General features: G+C 39.9%; 1 protein-coding gene across 3 annotated transcripts in view; it reads right to left on the bottom strand.

The window, feature by feature from the left end:
• Positions 1–8039: 8039 nt before the first annotated feature.
• PIGN (phosphatidylinositol glycan anchor biosynthesis class N) overlaps positions 8040–19268 on the bottom strand; it is a 138709-nt gene continuing 127480 nt past the window's right edge. For 2 of the 3 annotated variants that reach the window (XM_032152123.2, XM_032152124.2), the window contains one exon: positions 8040–9965. In XM_032152123.2, the coding sequence (XP_032008014.1) occupies positions 9842–9965 (124 nt within the window). In that variant the 3' untranslated portion in view covers positions 8040–9841. The remainder of the gene's footprint in view (positions 9966–19268) is intronic. The other variant, XM_032152125.2, reaches the window with a different exon arrangement.

The raw sequence follows: 19268 nt of genomic DNA, 5'->3' as shown, positions 1-19268 counted from the left end.
TTGAGAGGAAAGCATACTGATAAGAGGCTGCCTCATACTGAACTGTATGAAATAAAAAAACTGTACCACTTCCTCTGGCTGTTTGACTTGGGTGAGTTAACCTGAATCTTAGTTTCCTTTGATAAATGTTACTGACAGTAGATTATTTCTGTTAATTCTTCTAACGTGTTTAGTTCACTGCCTTACACATCCTGATGGCTCATTAAGCATGAATGCCTACAAACGTGTGATCAACGGAATTAAATCTTTTACTTCTGAATATAAATTGAGTTCTGTATTTCATTGTAGAACTATGCTTATTTGAATTCTTCCCTCAAGCCCCTTCTCAATTGCTGGCCTTCTTGGCACATCAGTTTTCCTGAGCTTTCTCTCTCAGAGTCTCTGAGTACTTGTTGCATGTATTGCTCGTAAGGCAAATATCACATGCTGCCTTTATTCACCAGCTGTATCATCTATACCCATACTTTAAGTATGCAGTGCACTAAGAAGCTAATGATCTTATTCAGAGGTGAAGCCTGTAAAGAAATTTAATACAATTTAATGTTTCAATCTAATTTAAGTCATAAGTGCATTAAGACCAAAAAACACGTCATGGGGCAGGCAGTATTATCACAGTATTACAGATGAGTCAGTTGAGACTCAGAGGGGTTTGCCTAAGGTCACACAACTAATAAGAAGCAGGGCCCAGATGGGTCTGTGTGATCCTAGAGTGCATAAATTCTGCCTCCTAAATTGCGTTATCAGTTTCCTGAGGGCAAGAATTAGGTTGAACATGCCTTTGTGTTTCCCTTATAACCTGGTAAATCTTGAAAGAGGCAGGGCTCTAGTTTTGAGGACCAATGGATAAAATGGCAAACATTTTAAAACCATACAACCCATTGGTGAATGGCTAGAAAGCCAATGTGTTCTTGTTTTGTTTTGTTTTCTGAATCTAATAAGTGAGACGTGGTCTTACTATGTTGCCCAGGCCATCCTTGAACTCCTGGGCTTAAGCGATCCTCTTGCCTCAGCCTCCTGAGTTGGAGCTCCCACACAGAGTCCCCACTGGTGCACTGCCTAGTGGAGCTGTAAGAGGCCACTGTCCTCCAGACCCCAGAATGGTAGATCCACCAACAGCTTGCACCATGCACCTGAAAAAGCCACAGACACTCAACGCCAGCCCATGAAAGCAGCCAGGACTGGGGCTGTACCCTGCAAAACCACAGGGGCGGAGCTGCCCAAGGCCGTGGGAGCCTAACTCTTGCATCAGTGTGACCTGGATGTAAGACATGGAGTCAAAGGAGATTATTTTGAAGCTTTAAGATTTAATTGCTGCCTTTTGGATTTTGGACTTGCACGGGGCCTGTAGCTCCTTCGTTTTGGCCAACTTCTCCCATTTGAAACAGGTGCATTTACCCAATATCTGTACCCCTGTTGTATTTAGGAAGTAACCAACTTGCTTTTGATTTTACAGGCTCATAGGTGGAAGGGACTTGCCTTGTCTCAGATGAGACTTTGGACTGTGGACTTTTGAGTTAATGCTGAAATAAGACTTTGGGGGACTGTTGGGATGGCATGATTGGTTTTGAAATGTGAGGACATAAGATTTGGGAGGGGCTGGGGAAGAATGATATGGTTTGGCTCTGTGTCCCCACGCAAACCACCTTGAATTGTAATAATCCCCACTTGTCATGGGAGGGACCTTGTGGGAGGTAATTAAACCATGGGGGTGGGTTTTTCCTGTGCTGTTCTCATGATAGTGAATAAATCTCATGAGCTGATGGTTTTATAAAGGGGAGCTCCCCTGCACATGCTTTTTTTGCCTGCCACCATGTAAGACATGACTTTGCCCCTCATTCACCTTCCACCATGATTGTGAGGCCTCCCCAGCCACGTGGAACTGTAAGTCCATTAAATCTCTTTCCTTTTGTAAATTTTGTTTCCAAGTGTTATCGTCTGTGTGGACTATTTTTCTGGCATCCCCAAGGGAGTCTGGTGATTAAAAGTTTTAGCTTTAGACTTAGACTGAAATTAACTCTGAGTTGACTAGCAAATCAACTTGCCAAATGGAGTACTCTGGGACATTCATTTAGTCTCTTGGCGCTTCAGTTTTCTTATCTGGAAAATAAGGCTGTTATCTACCTTGGTTGGTGTTGTATGGGCCATGGCCAGGCCTGTCCACATGAAAGCCCCTCAGTGGGCATGGGTGGAACAGCCCAGGGCCCCATCGTGCGGACAAAGCAGGGACGTAAAGGCCTAGTGAAGCTGGCCCTCCTGAGCAGCACAACCACTGCCTCTTACGGTGATGTAAGTTGCTTGGGAATGCTGCCGTGGCTGTGAGCACTGACGGCAGCGGGTCCATGCTCTGTGTTCCTCTGCTCTACTGGGCATATTGTTCTCCTTGGGCTTCTAAGAGCCCTAATCTTTGGTGGAGGCACGGTGAGCTGGAGAGACCTTTGAGGGGAGGGCAAAACCACCTATATATTTTTCTCTCCTTACTATCTTTCCAGTGTTTGTTGCTTTTGCTGAAGAAAAACCAAACGAGTAGAGCCTAAGACATCCTTCTTGACAGCCTGGAACCCAGACCAGGCTCGCTGAGGTCTGGCCTAGCACTAGTGGTTGCAATAACTCAATTATGTGAGATCATGAGTGTAAAGCCCCTGCCACAGGGCTTGGCATATGGCAGGCTCTCCATAGGGATTATTTGTGCTATTGTTTCTCCAGTAGCACCTATGAGAAAATTTGTATTTTGTTTTGGAGGAATGAACATGTAAGAGCTCTTTGCATTTCCTGGAGATAGAGGCTATGCAAAGCTAAGATTTTTAATTCCTGTTTTTACTATATAATACCAAAACAGGGCACTTGAACATTTTGTAATATTAGGCATGAAAGCAGCACTGTAAATCAGAGGGATAAAGTCTGAATCAGTTTTCATGGAACTATTCTGCCCCCTAAATTCCAATTTAGCAGAAGATAAAAACCAGGAACAAAAATAAACATTTTAAGTGGAGCTTTGGATTTTTCATAATCCACCGTGTTCTTAGAGAGATCAGTGAATTCAATCCCCCCTTCCTTTTTTTTTTTTTTTTTTTTTGAAAAGATTACTTATTGGGAGGTTACTAGAATATTTCACTTAATTAAACTTGGCGAAAAACAGCTCTGAAACTTCGCATCTTAGAAACTTTCTCTCAGTTCCAGCTTGAAAATCTTGCCAAGAACTTAGACTGGTCTTGTGTGGGCCAGATGTGCACCCCTAAAATAGTCAAATGTGGTGAGAAGGGTCATAAAACATTTTTGGCTCCTGCCAGAAACAGAAGGTTAGCAATGAAGGCACAGTTATCTCAAGAGGAAATGCTAAGCAAAGGCACAGCTGACCACTACACACTCATGTGAGATTTATGTTGAACATAATAATTGGCCGGGCACAGTGGCTCATGCCTCTGATCCCAATACTTTGGGAGACCAAGGGGCAGATTGCATGAGCTCAGGAATTCAAGGCCATCCTGGGCAGCATGGCAAGACCCTGTTCCTACAAAAGCAAAATATTTAAAAACTAGCCCATGGTTCCAGCTATTCAGGAGGCTGAGGTAAGACGGCTGTTTGAACCCAGGAAGTCAAGGCAGCAGTGAGCCATCATTGTACCACTGCACTCCAGCCTGCGCGACAGAGTGAGACCTTGTCTCAAAATAATAATAATAATAGCTACAATAATTGATTGAAAGTAATTCAGGAAGAAAAATGTTATACACATTGGGCTCTAACATGGCTCAGAAAGGAGTAACAGGAGTGAAAGGGCAGAGAGAAAACTAGGGAGAAATAGCAAAAAAACAGAAAAAAACCAGTGAACCACCCCTTCAATCCTCTGCTTGTCTGTTATTATACTTCTAATGAATTTATGTAAAATTATGTGTATAAGTAAAAATTGAAAAAATAAAATTACAATTTTAAATAATCTTGTTATTTTACAATAGTTTTATAGAAAATTTGCAAAATTTATACAGAGTGTTCCCACACACTCCCTCACCCAGTTTCTCTTATTATTAACACCTAATAATTACTAATTCTAATAACTACTAAGGCACAGTTTTCACATTTAATGAACCAATATTGACATTTTGTTAACTACAGTCCTTACTTTATTCAGATTTCCTTAGTTTTTACCTGATGTCCTTTTCTGTTTCAAGGCCCCATCCAGGGTGCCACATCCCATGTTTAGGGCCCATCCAGGGTGCCACACCCCACATTTAGGGCCCACCCAGGGTGGCGCACCCCATGTTTAGGGCCCATCCAGGGTGGCGCACCCCATGTTTAGGGCCCATCCAGGGTGCCGCACCCCATGCAGTGGTCATGTCTCTACAGGCTTCTCCTGGCTTTGACAGTTTCTCAGCCTTTTCTTGTTTTTAATGACCTTGGTAGTTTTGAAAAGTACTCACTGGGTATTTTGCCAAATGTTTCTATATTGAGATTTGTCTGTTTTTCTCATGATTAGACTGGGTTTATGAGCACTGGGGAGGAAGTCCATATAGCTAAAGTGCCATTCTCATCATGTATCCAGGGTACATACTGTCAACTTATCACTGTTGATGTTCACATAGATCACCTGGCTGTGCTATGAGCAGTTTTTAATAAAATAAAACCAATCACAATAATATGAGAGATAGGACATGACAAGCAAACATGTATCAGGCAAATCAGGATTTAATTGTATGGTTTCTAATTTTAAGAATATTACTTCTCATTAGCAAGGAGAGGAGCTTTTAAAATGTTGACAGACGATTTCTAGAAGTTCGAGTAATATAGGGATATTCGAGGTAAAAGTTTATGTCTATTAGATTGACAATTACCTTTGTTGGTCCCTTCGTTAATCACATTAGTCAAATTCACTGAACATTATCTACTTAAAGTAAAAACAACTTTAAAAAATTCATGGAATCACTGATGTTTGATGCAACTGGTATTCGATACTAGTCAATCTAATTAAATTCTTCTGTAAAAAGAATTTATCTTTTCATGAGTTTACCCGAGAGTAATAAGAATTTTAGATTTTAGCCCTTTGAGGCCAATTAAAGGAAATCTTGATAACTGAAGTTTTCTTTTCATAGTTTTTTTAAATAACAAAGTATTATAAAAATTTAACTACTAATCAACTTCTACACTGTCAAATCGTAAGAAAACAAGTTGAAATTTGGTGCAAATTTATTTTTCAGGTAAAAGATATAAAACATAAGGTATGAAGGCTTAGTCTAAACTCCAACAGGGCTAGACAATGAGCCGTGATGAACTGAATGCAATCTGGTACCACTGGCCTTTCCCACATGAAAGACTAAATGTTGACAGGTGTAATATATACAGAGGCAGGAAAAATTGCCGGTTAAAGTCAAAATGGCATTCCAGTTCTCAGGAAAAAAAATTCAATCAAGCATACAACACCCTATTTTCAAAACTATGACAAATTAAGGTTTTAGTGCAAAATTATATGGAGACATTTCTTTTTGAGGCAGAGTCTCACTTTGTCACCCAGGCAGTGGCATGATCTCGGCTCATTGCAAACTCCACCTTCCAGGTTCAAGCAATTCTCGTGCCTCAGCCTCCTGAGTAGCAAGGATTACAGGAGGCTGCCACCCCGCCGGGTGTGTGTGTGTGTGTGTGTGTGTGTTTGTGTGCACCACCCCGCCAGGATGCATGTGTGTGTGTTTTTAGTAGAGATGGGGTTTTGCCATTTTGGCCAGACTGGTCTCGAACTCCTGACCTCAAGTGATCCACCCGCCTCGGCCTCCTAAAGTGCTGGAATTACAGGGGTGAGCCACGGAGTCCAGCTTTGGAAACATTTCTTATGTTTACCAATCAGGAAGAAAACTCTAAGATAGGGTCTGCTGTCAAGCAAGTGGAAACTTTTGGCATAATGCTATCTTCCTCCCTTCACAACGTGCATCACAAGTTAAATTCCCTTAGAACTAACATAAATACACCTATTTAAGGTGGTTTGACTAGATGTTTCTCAAATATATTTAATTAAGAAACTCTTTTCGGCTGGGTGAGGTGGCTCACGCCTGTAATCCCAGCACTTTGGGAGGCCGAGGTGGGTGAACTGCTTGAGGTCAGGAGTTCAAGATGAGCCTGACCAACATGGTGAAACCTTGTCACTACTAAAAATAGGAAAATTAGCCAGACGTGGTGGTGGGCACCTGTAATCCCAGCTACTCAGGAGGCTGAGGCAGGAGAATCACTTGAATCAGGGAGGCAGAGCTTGCAGTGAGCTGACATTGCGCCACTGCATTCCCACCTTGGCAACAGAGCCAGCATTTGTCTCGAAAAAAAAAAAAAAGAAAAAAGAAACTATTTTTATTATGACATTTATTTGTATTACAAGGAACCAGTGTTCTAAGGGACAAACTCTGAGAAATGCTGCTGTGTGGCAAATAAATGCTGCAATTCTGAAGGTAGAAAATTGAGCAATAACTGTAATCCGTTTTAAGTGCACCTAAGGAAATGAATAAGAGACACATCTCAAAGGTTCTTTTTGTTTCTTTATAGAATGAATATTAAGTTCTTTTCATGAGTTTACCCAAGAGTAATAATAATTCTAGATTTTAGCCCTGTGAGGCCAAAGATAATTTTGATTATTAATGTGTCCTTTTCATTTTTTTTAAATAATGAAGCATTATAAAGAAATCCCAGTCTTAAAAAAAAATGCTGCTGCCTGGAAAACATAGTGAAATCCTGTCTCCATCAAAAAAATATTTAAAAATTAGCTAGGTGTGGGGGCGTGTGCCTGTAGTCTCAGCTACGCAGGAGGCTGAGGTGGGAGGCTCACTTCAGCCCAGGAGTCAGAGGTTGCAGTGAGCTGAGATGGTACCACTGCGTTCTAGCCTGAGCAAGAGTGAGATCCTGTCTCAAAACAAAAATGAAAAAACAAAACAAAAAACCACGCTGATACAGAAATGGGAAAATGCTACAAAGATATTGCCATAGTTCTGAAAGCACACAGCATAATAATCATTAATGCTTTGAAGCATTTTAAAAACAGTAAGGGGAATGTCAACATAAAAAAGAACAACTACGAAAAGGTGAGAAATGATCAAGTTATCTCTGGTCTCTTAAAAGAAGGAGTTCTCAGAACTGGTCTGAAGGGGTCTTCTCCAAATGACAGAGTTGATTTAGCTCCATTCTCTTCAGCCCCCTGACATGATGGCATCTAGTTTGAATATGGGAGCTCACCAGGTTCTCCCAAGGACAGGGGGGCCCTGCAACAGCTACGCCTGTCCTAGAGACCATACCCACGCAATCTCCTTCATTTCCTCTAGGCCAGCTTCATCAGAAATCACGTTTTTAATGGCACAGTTATATGTCAAAAAGGAGGAGAAAAGGAGCCCCTAGTCCACCAAAACAAGTGTAAAAAGGTGGCAGGAGGGGAGGAGGGTTGACACTGATGTTCTTAATATCTGAGTTGGCTGAAATTTGTAACAAGTTTTTCATGAGAAACCATATTATAATGGATGAAGAGCTTTTCTAATTCAGCTCTATCATTAATAAATAATTATAAAGACATTCTATGAAAATATACAACCATTTATAACATTATTTTCTTAAAAAATAAAAAAGCATTTTGTATTCTGAATACTGTACACTAAGTATAATAATCAACATATTGGGAAATGACAGACAAGCTGCAGTGGTTTCCTAAAGCCTTAGGGTTCCCTCTAAGATTTATTCATGGGCCCTCTAAGATTATAGCATGGCCTTTTTTTTGGTTCAATATTTTCACAACTTTTTCTGCCCATTTTAGTTCTTATAACAATTCCTAATTTAAACATTGTTAATCGGCAAATGTCCTAAGTCTTGATTCAGAAATCTATGGCATAGGTGGAACGAAAAAATAAATACCTTAAATAGAAATACTTTTTCCCTAACTCTTGTCTCTTTTTTCTGTTTTTTAATATAAAAATATACATTTCAAAGATACATTTAAAGATTACAATTAATTGTAAAGATACATTTAAAGATACCTGGGAAACTGCAACAGAAAAGGCTTGTTCCCATGTGAGTCTGAAGGGGCCAGTTACGGTGCAGCAAGGCGAGCCTGTGGCTGCAGGCGCACAACACAAACTCTATGATACTGTCAGAAGGAAGTTCAACCTATTCTACAGACTCACACTGACCTCAAAGGACAAAATTAAGAAAAAGACACTCCTCAAAGAGCAAAATAAAGATAAAAAACTGAGCACCTTTTACAATGTTGTAATAAAATATTTATTAATTTCTCTTTATAAAAATTTGGGAAAAGATAAAAGGGAAAACTACACATAGAAAGAGGTCAATGATGAGTGTTTATACAGTCAGTTTTCTCTGATGTGTGAAAAAAAACTGATAAAAAAATCCTTTGAGGTAATATGAAAGTTCATGATTCTCATTCCATCAACATCACTGTTTGCTACCATAGCTTCCTAGTTGTCCAGCTAGATTTTATGCTATGAACTGATGCTTGAGATTTCATAAAACATTAATGCCTCTTTTTTATACTATAATTCTTTCACTGGTATACCATAAAGTAGTATTACAAATAAATTATAACTATACTTCATCATAAATAGAAATTTTAAGAAAGTACACTTGCCAAACTGATTTCTGACTCTTTTAAATTGTATTTATTCACTCCCCACCAATGTGAAAAGTCTCGTAAATTATAGAGGGTTTCCTAGTCATTAACGTGAATTAGTAATGCTATAACTTAATTCAAAAGCAATTACTTCTTAAAAATAGGGCGAATACCAGGAAAGCTTAGCATCAGCCAAAGCTACTGGCACACCATGGGCAAAAGGCCAACTCCGCAGGGATATGTAAAGGTCATTTTATGGACAATCCATATAAAAACTGCTCTCAAGATATTTTGCCCATTTGAATTTGTTTACAAATGGAAATCTAATTTGATGATTTTAGGCCTTTGGGCTAGAATCTCACAACCAGAAAGAATAACACCTTTAATATGAATTCTTATGATATTGTCAGAAAGTTTAACCATTGATTTTTAAACTCCTGTTAAAATAATAGATGACAGTAAAAAGAAATTCAAAGGGAAAGAAACAATATATGAAAAAGCTATGGGGTAACAGATGTTGAGCCTACAATTAAAAACTATTTATTTTAAATGTTTTCCTATGTACAAGACAGAAATACTAAGCACTTTCTACTTTTGTATTGTCAGAAATTCCATGAAAATCCAGAAATGAAAAAAAAAAAAAAGGTGAAGGATAGACATGCATCTAGCTGGTTGACTGAGAAAACCTGAGAAATAGCACTAAAAAGGGTAAGATACTATTATTGCATACTAAATAAATATGACAAATACCTGCAAACACTTTTTCTATTGAAGCCTTTGAAATAATACACCCTGACTGTCTAACAAAACCAGTGCTGAAAGCTGATAAATATTGACGGTGGCACCTGGTGATTTCCTTCCAGCTCAGCCACGGCAATGACTCTGGATGCCATCAGCACTGCCCCCACAGGCATATGCTCTCCTCTGGGTATGTGGGAAGTTGTGCAGTTGGGGACCAGATTGCTGCAGGTGCTCTCAACATCACTGGGAAGAGCTGCCAGCCAATGGAAAAAAATGAAAAAGGAGAATGCCTTCCTATGCTTTCCCACAGATATAATCACTATTTCATGCCTGCAAAACCTAGAAAAAAAAGAAAAGAAGCTCCTTTGTTCCAGAAAACCTGTCAATTTGGAATTCCAAATACCATTTTCTTTACAGGAGTAGAATATACTATATATCCATATCCATCTTCTTATTGAATCCTTGATGAGATTTTAGTTTAAAAGGAGAATCAGGATCCAGATGCTGAATGGTGCCTCAGGAACCTCACATGAAGTGACTTTTGGGTTTGCCACATAGTCTGAGTTTCTTCGTTGTGAGCAGCTGGGCCAGGCCGTTGAGGAACACCAAAAAGATGGTCATGGACATGACAATCACATAGTGGCTGATGCTGCAAAAGGAGAAAAAGATGTTACAGGCAGAGAGAACACAGGTGAGGAAAATCATGAGATTCCTCTAAATGGTTTTAAATGGACAGATGAAAATCTCCACTTTCAGGAGCTGGAGTAGGTGTTCTTTACCCTATTCCTCCTGCTAAGTACAGCTCTCTGTTGGTATCTGGTTCCAGGACCTTCAAGTACAGCTGTCCGTGGACTGGTTCCAGGACCTTCCACGAATACCCAAATCTTTGAATGCTCAAGTCCCTGATATAAAATGGTGTCGTATTTGCATATAAGCTATGTACATCCTCCTGTATACTTTAGACTAGGGGTCCCCAACCCTCGGGCAGTGGACTGGTACCAGTCTGTGGCCTGTTAGGAACTGGCTGCAAAGCAGGAAGTGAGTGGTGGACCAGTGACCATCACTGCCTGAGCTCCACCTCCTGTCATATCAGCAGCGGCATTAGATTCTCAGAGGAGCACGAACCCTGTTGTGAACTGTGCTTGCAGGGGATCTAGGCTGTGTACTTCTTATGAGAATCTAACGAATGCCTGATGATCTGAGGTGGAACAGTTTCATCCCGAAACCGTCCCTCACCCCCGCATACACAGTGGTGTGTGGAAAAATTGTCTTCCATGAAACTATTCCCTTATGCCAAAAAGGTTGGGGACTGCTTCTTTAGATCATCTCTAGATTACTTACAATACCTAATAAAATGTAAATGCCATGTAAATAATTGTTACACTATATTGTTTAGGGAATAATAGCAAGAATAGAAAGTCTGTACATGTTCAGTACAGATGCAGTTAAAAAAATATTTTCAATCCATAGCTGGCTGAATCCATGATGTGGAACCCAAGGATACAGAGGGCTGACTATACAACTAAAAATGCTGGATGCTATAAACAAACATAAGACAAATCCAGGTGGTGGAAAGAGGGCAGACTGGTCAGTGATCTTGGGACCCAAAGAATTTCCTGAATTTTCTTTTGCAGGAAGATAGCAGCAACTTGGAAATGCCACTGGGCACAGACCAAAAAAAAATCCCCAAAAAACAATAATACCGTCACCACAAGAGCCTATTCTCTCAGCTAAGGGACAGACAAGGAAAGGGGCAGCCAGAAAGACAGAAAATGTTTAGATATTAACTGATCTACTTCAGCCAAACACCACAGAAAAAACGTGGCTCCACCCCTACCTATTCCAGCACAGGCTGAGTGGGGAGCCCAGAGTTCCATCCTCACCAGGCTATAATGGGGCACTCTAACTCCCTGCCTATGCCCTCCCCTCCACTGTCACGGTGTCAGGGAAGGCTGAGGAGGGAAGCTGACACTTCTGTCCATACCTGGCGGATGTCAGTGGACATCACGTGGGAAGCCTAGACTTCCACCTCCATGAAGCAGTAATGAGGTCCCTCCCCCTCTTCAATGGGACCGTGTCAGAGAAGGCCTAGTGGAGAGCCAGGAATTCCACCTCCACTCAGAGGTAGAAAGGCCATTCCTTTCCTGACCATGTTACTAGTGGAGGTTGCATGGGAGGCAAAGAAGACCTCTATCTTTCCCAGCCATGAAGGCAGTAGTGGAGGCCTCGCAGGGAGCTGTAATGCTGATCCCTGGGCAGGCAGCAGTAAGAAGCTCCCTCTCAGGTGCTAATAGAGGCCGCAAGGGGAACCTGGATTTCTAACCTCATCAGGCAGAAATGAGGTAGTGTCCCCTCTTCCCCTGCCATAGTAGTGTCAGAAGCCAGTTAAAACAGAAGGTTTAAATAAGACTGAGAATCTCCCGGCCGGGCGCGGTGGCTCACGCTTGTAATCCCAGCACTTTGGGAGGCCGAGGCGGGTGGATCACGAGGTCAGGAGATCGAGACCACGGTGAAACCCCGTCTCTACTAAAAAAATACAAAAAATTAGCCGGGCGCGGTGGCGGGCGCCTGTAGTCCCAGCTACTCGGAGAGGCTGAGGCAGGAGAATGGCGTGAACCCGGGAGGCGGAGCTTGCAGTGAGCCGAGATTGCGCCACTGCACTCCAGCCTGGGTGACAGAGCGAGACTCCATCTCAAAAAAAAAAAAAAGACTGAGAATCTCGTAACTGAACACCCAAAATGTCTAGGTTTCAACAGAAAATCCCTCACCACATCAAGAACCAGGAAGATCTCAAGCAGAATGAAAAAAGACAATCATAGATATCAAAACCTAAATAACAGAGCTGTTAGAATTATCTGGCAAAAATTTTAAAGTGGTCATTATAAAAATACTTTAATGAGCAATTATGTACATACTAGAAACAAAAAAAAAAAACAGAAAATCTGAGCTAAGAAATAGGAATTCTCAGCAAAGAAACAGAAGATGTAAACAAGAAGCAATAAAAAAGTATAGAACTAAAAAATGCAATAACCAAAACAAAAATTTCTATGGAAGTAGTCAATAGCAGAACTGAGGGGACACAGGAAAGGATCCATGAACCTGAGGATAAAACAACAGAATTTACCCAGCCTGAAAAACAAAAATAGACTGAAAAAAAAAAAATGAACAGAGTCTCGGGGACCTGTGGACTGTGACAAAAGATCTAACGTTTGTGTCACTGGAGTTCTAGATGGAAAAGAAAAAGAGGCTAAAAGAGTACTCACAGGAATAGTGGCTGAAAAGTTTCCAAATTTGGCAAAAGACATAAATCTTACAGAAGCTAAGCAAACCTCAAATAAGGTAAACCCAAAGCAATCTACACAAAGACACATCAAATTACTAAAAACTAAAAACAAAGAAAAGAATTTGAAAGCAGTGAGAAATGACACCTTACCTAGAGGGGAAAAACAATTTGAATAATAGCAGATTTCTCATCAGAAAATATGGAAACCAGCAGAAAATGGTGCACCATTTTTCAAGTGTTGAAAGAAAAATAACTGTCAACCCAGAATCCAACAAAAATATCCCATGGAAATAAAGGGGAAATCAGAATTCACAGATGAAAAAAAACCCAAATGAATTTATTGCCTGCAGACCTAACCTAAAAGAATGTCTGAAGGAAGTTTTCTAAACAGAAATAAAACAATAAAAGAAGGAATCTGCTAAAATCATGAAGGAAGAAGAACTAAGTAAGTAAAAATCTGGGTAAAGACAGTAAGTTTTCCTTGTCCTCTTAAGTTTTCTAAATTATATTTGCTAGCTGATGTAAAAATTCTAATACTGTCTGACGTGGTTTTAAATGTGTGTAGAGGAAATATTTAAGACAATTATATTGTAAGGAGGGGAAGGCAATGGGATGTAGAAGGAGGTAAGGTTTCTGTGTATTACTTAAGCTGGTAAAATGACATCACCAGTAGACTGGGATTAGCTATGTATATATAATACCTAGAGCAACCATTTAAAAAGCCATACAAAGGGATACGCTAATAACACCAAAGAAAAGTAAAAAAATAATTCCATAAAATGTTCAAGTAATATACTGGATGTCAGGAAACACAAAACTCGTAGAACAAACAGAAAATAAAAAAATAAAATGGCAGACTTAAGCCCTAACATATCAATAACTACATTAAATGTGAATAGTCTAAATAGACCAACTGAAAAACAGAGATTGGTAGAAGAGAATAAAAAACAAGACCATGACCAAACCACATGCTGTCTAAATGATACTCACTTCAATGATGGAGGAAACATCATGCAAACATTTATTTTAAAAAAGCAGGAGTGGCTATATTAATATCAGATAAAATAGACTTCAGAGCAAACAGACTTCAGAGCAAAGGTACCCTTTTCTCAAAAATTGATAGAAAAACAACACTGAAAATCAGCAAGGATACAGAACTCAACACTATCAAACAACAGGATTTAATTCACAATGATAAAACATTCTACCTAACAACAGCAGAATACAAGCTCTTTTCAAGTGCCCATATATATCAAGATAGACCATATTCTGGGCCATAAAACAAACCTCAGCAAGTTTAAAAGAACTGAAATCACACAGAGTGCCTTCTCTGACCACAGTGGAATCCAACTAGAAATCAACAATGGATAACAGATACATTATCAAACACTTGGAAACTAAACAACACAACTGTAAATAATCCATGGGTCAAAGATGAAGTTTCAAGAGAAATAAAAAAACAGATTGAATGTAATGAAAATAAAAAACCAACACATCACAGTTTATGGGACACAGCTAAAGCAAGCGCAGACAGGGAAGTAGACCCATGCAAATCTGCACCCCATTCCCCTGAAGGAGTGTAAACCATATACCTGATATCACCACACCCTATCAGTGTGAGTCTCACACTTTATACAAAAATTAACTAAAATGGATCGTGGACTTAAAAGTAAAATGTAAAAATATAAACATTTTAGAAAAAAAGTCTTTGGGATCTGGAGCTAGCTAGAGTTCTTAGTCTTAATACAAAAAGCACAATCTAAAATAGTAAATCTGATAAATTGGGCTAAAAAAAAAAAAAAAACTTCTGCTCTGTGAAAGGCCCTGTTAAGAGGGTAAAAAGACAAGCTACAGACTGGGATAAAATACTTGCAAGCCATACATTCAACAAAATACTTTTTCTTTTCTTTTCATTTTTTTAGGCAGGGTCTTTCTCTGTCACCCAGGCTGGAGTGCAGTGGTATGATCACAGCTCACTGCAGCTTTGACCTCCCTGGGCTCAGGTGATCCTCCCACCTCAGCCTCCTGAGTAGCTGAGACCACAGGCATGTACCACCACAGCCAGCTAATTTTTGTATTTTCTGTAGAGATGGAGTCTTGCCATGTTACCCAGGCTGGTCTTGAACTCTTGGGCTTAAGCAATCTGCCCGCTTTGGCCCTCCCACAGTGTTAGGATTACAGGCATGAGCCACTACACTCAGCCACAAAGGACTACTTCCTAGAATAAAATATACAATAAATTCTCAAAACTCAATAGTAAAAAAAGCTCCACAGACAATTCAATTAGAAAATGATCAAAAGACATGAACAGACGTTTCGTCAAGGAGGATATACAGTCAGTAAATAAATAGATGAAAAAATGTTCAACATCATTAACTATTATGCAGGTTGAAGCCAAAATGAGATATCACTACACACCCACCTGAATAGCTAAAATAAAAAATATTGACAACACCAAATGCTGGCAAGGATGCAGAGAAACTGGATTGACAGTCTCTGGTACAACCACTCTGGTGGCAGTTTCTTTTAAAACTCAGCATGCAAATACTGTAAGACTCAGCAAATATGATTCTGAGCATGCATGCCAGAGGGAAAAAACTGTTCACAAGAATGTTTATAGGATCTTTATTCATAATAGCCAAAACCTTGAAATAACCTTGATGTCCTTCAACAGGTGAATGATTAAACAAACTGTGGCACATCCATACCATGGATTTATTCAGCAATAAAAAGTAACAAACTACTGAAATATGCAACAATGAATCACCAGAGCATTACTCTGAGAGGGAAAAAAACGCTAACTCCAAAAAGTTACATACTATATGATTTACTTTGTATCACATTTATGAAGTAACAACTACAGAAATGGAAAACATTAAATGTTGCCAGGGGTTAAGGAGGGTTTCTGGGTGGGAGGGAAGTGCCTGGGCTATAAAGGGCAACATGAAGGATCCTTGCACTGGTAGAAATGTTCTGTCTTTTGACAGTTTCAGTGTCAACATCCTGGTTTTACTATATGTTATACTATAATTCTGCATAAAGTTGCCACTGGGGGGAAATCAGGTAGAGGGTATAGAAGATCTCCCTGTATTCTTTCTTACAACCTCATGTGAATCTACAATAATGTTAAAATGAAATGTTTAATTGAAAATTTTTTTTAGTTCACAGGCTGTACAAAAACAAGAGGTGGGCTGCATTTGGCTAAAGGGCATAGGTTGCTGGCCTCTACCCTGGCCTGTGAGCTCTGTGGAAGAAGGGACTATAATTTTTATCTCTTTTCCCATTGCACCTCTAACGTCTCATGCAAGGTCTTATAGGCACTTAATCAATATTTGTTAAATGAATTATTAAAGATAATTTATAATTAGAAGAAATGATAAAATATTCTTTTATTTATCCCAGCAAATTTAATCTGAACTTATTTAGGTTGGTGCAAAAGTAATTGTGGTCTTTGCCATTACAAAAAAGGCAAAAACTGCAATTACTTTTGTACCAACCTAATAAAATCAGACTCCCCCAAAATAGAATAAGCATAATCAATACCGAAAGCTAAAAAGCAAAACCAAAATGCCAAAGGAAACAAAAAGTTTCTACAAAAATAAAGTAAATCTAGCCCTACAAAATATTAAAATATAAAGTTAAATGTAATATGGGCATTAGAATCAACAGGACAACGGAAGAGAACAGATCATCCTGTCACCCAAGATCAAGGAATCATCATCAGTAACTCACAACTGTTCTGGCTGGACTCACTTTAAACTTATAAGCACAAATGAGATTTGGTTCTCATCAGTATCTCAATCCTGATTGCACACTTGTGAATTATTCTTCTCTGAGTCAAACCAAGTTGTGTCCTTTCTCCTCTCCTCAAAGTTCTGTCACCTTCCTCCCATCTCGGCAGATGACTCTGCTTTTTTTTAATTGAGAAAATACTGATAAAGTGATCGCAAGAGAAGTGCCTCTTCTCATCCCAAACATTCTAACCCACTCATATCTGTGCCCACAGTGCCTCCAGTACCTTTCTTGTCTAAAACAAACCCCTCCACTTCTAGTTTGGATCCCATCCCAACTCTCCCACTAAAGCTGGGGTCTCCAACCCCCAAGCCTTGGACCGCTACCAGTTCATGGCCTGTTAGGAACTGGGTCACACAGCAGGAGGTGAGCGGCGGGGAAGTGAGCGAAGCTTCATCTGTATTTGCAGCTGCTCTGCATCGCTGGCATTACTGCCCGAGCTCCACCTCCTGTCAAATGAGTAGCGGCATTAGATTCTCACAGGAGCACCAACTCTATTGTGAACTGCGCATGTAAGGGATCTAGGTTGTGTGCCCATTATGAAAATATAACGAATGCCTGATGATCTGAGGTAGCACGGTTTCATCCTGAAACCATCCCCCACTGGCCCCTACACCCCTCGCCCCGTTCGTGGAAAAACTGTCTTCCACGAAACTGGTCCCTGGTGCCAAAATGACTGGGGACCACTGTACTAAAGGACTTTATTTTTCCAATTATCCCTTTCCCTCTTAGATATCACCCACTTTTCCTTCTCTAGGTGAGCATATCCTTTACCATACAAATGTGTAATTTCTCTCATTCTAACTCTCCCAAGATCCCATAGCTCCCTCTAGCACCATCCTAATTTAAATTTTATATATGCAAAACCCAGATCTTAATCTCCCACACCTTCCTTCACCAAACTCACTCCTCCTAGAGCTTTCTCCAGATCTCTGCGATGGCTTTCCTAGTCACTCAGTTACTCAAGATTAAAAAACAAAACTAGGAGTCGCCCTTGATTCTTTTTTTCTCCCAGTATATTAATCTACCAACAAATCCTATCAACCTCTCTGAAAATATTTTCTAAGTCCAGCCAGTTGTTGCCATTTTGAATTGCTACCCTAGCCTAAACTGCCATCATCTCTAGCTTATGATACCGCAAAAGCCTCTTCCTCTATCTTCCTGCTCCCTCTCTCGATCCCTCCAATAGGTTCTTTACACTGTGGCCAGTGTTACGTCAGAAATGTGAAGCAAATAAAATAACTTCCTGCACAACAAACTAATGCTTCAACTTACACTTGGAATAAACTCCCAATTCTTTACAACGAGTTTCAAAGGCCATAAGTGACAGCAAATATCTACTCTCTGAATTCTCTCCTGACCATGTTTTCCCTCATACCATTCTAGCTACACTAACTGTACAGAGCACCCTTGACACAAGTAACTCCATCTCAGAAAAAGACTCCATCTTACATTTCATAGGACACTTTGCCAACAGGGACAAGATACTTTGCTTAATAAATTAATAAATAAAGACTGCATCCAACCAGATAAGGACATAAACAGGCACACTCTTCCACTATCAGTCCTCACTGGAGGACTCTGTAGCCATAAAAACAGCAGGAATTCACAGCTCAAAATGGCTGTCTTAACTGACACTGTCTTGCTGTCACTCCTGATAAGCACCCAGCATCTGCCACCGAAGGCTGTGCACACATCAAAGACTCTTTCTTGTAAAACAGATGGGCCCTGGCCCAGACCAGGAGGTTCTTTCTGTCTTCCTCACTCTCCCTGGACTATTTCCTTAACCCTTTTTCCTATATCTCTTCTCTTGATGTTAAATGTTACTTTGTTTGTTGTGGAATGTTTAATCTGTAACATTTATATATTAACTAGGTGTAATATTACATATAGTTGACAATATTGACTGACTTGTGGAGTGGCTTGTGGCTGTGCAGCTGTGACTACCAAGTGATCGAGAAGTTTCTAGAAAAGTCCATGCAGTTTGTGGCCTTTTGCTATTGAAATAGCATCGACAGAAGTCTGACACTGTGGAAAGACACAAACATGAATGAACCTGGTTATCTCTGACCTTGCACTGCTCATGAGATTAACTTTCATATTTTCAAAAGTATTTACTCATGTGGGGAAACGGTTATTACAGAAAACCATCTTTTAAAAAAACTGTATATGTCTGCACATAAATTAAAGCTAAAAGGACATACATCAACATGTTGAATAGTGGTTCTCCCTGAATAATGCAAACTGAGACACTGAATTATGAATGACTTATTTTTTCTTAATGCTTTCAGTATTTTCTTTAATATATTTGGAATATATTGCTATTTATGTGATGTTTACAAATTATGCTAGGTTTAGCCACAGAACTCTAAGGCTGGCTTCATAATTACCACAGAAATCTTCAACTCTATTCTGTTTCTGAGGCCTCAGAGGACACTCCAAAATTGGTACCAGTTTCTGAGATTAAAATCCTCAATCCAGGCCAGGCGTAGTGGCTCATGCTTCTAACCCCATGACTTTGGGAGGCCAAGGCAGGAGGATCTCTTGAGCTTAGGAATTTGAAACCAGCCTGGGCAACAGAGTGAGACCCTGTCTCTAAAAAAATAAAAATTAAAAAAATTACCCGGGTGTCGCGGCACACTGCTGTGGTCCTTGCTACTCGGGAAACTGAGTTGGGAAGATCACTTCAGCCTACAAGGTGGAAGCTGCAGTGGTGATCACCTTACTGTACTGCAGCCTGGGTGAAAGAGCAAGACTCTGTTTCAAAAAAAAAAAAAAAAAAAAACCACTGGATATAATCATCTCAACTTCTTCAGGGACTGAAGTTTGTAGTCAGAGATGAGATGAGTGAAGGAGTACAAACTCTTCAGCATAGAG

The sequence above is a fragment of the Hylobates moloch genome, unplaced genomic scaffold, assembly GCF_009828535.3.
Source record: "Hylobates moloch isolate HMO894 unplaced genomic scaffold, HMol_V3 SCAFFOLD_5, whole genome shotgun sequence".
Classification (NCBI taxonomy): domain Eukaryota; kingdom Metazoa; phylum Chordata; class Mammalia; order Primates; family Hylobatidae; genus Hylobates; species Hylobates moloch.
This window is presented reverse-complemented; position numbering and strand designations above follow the sequence as displayed.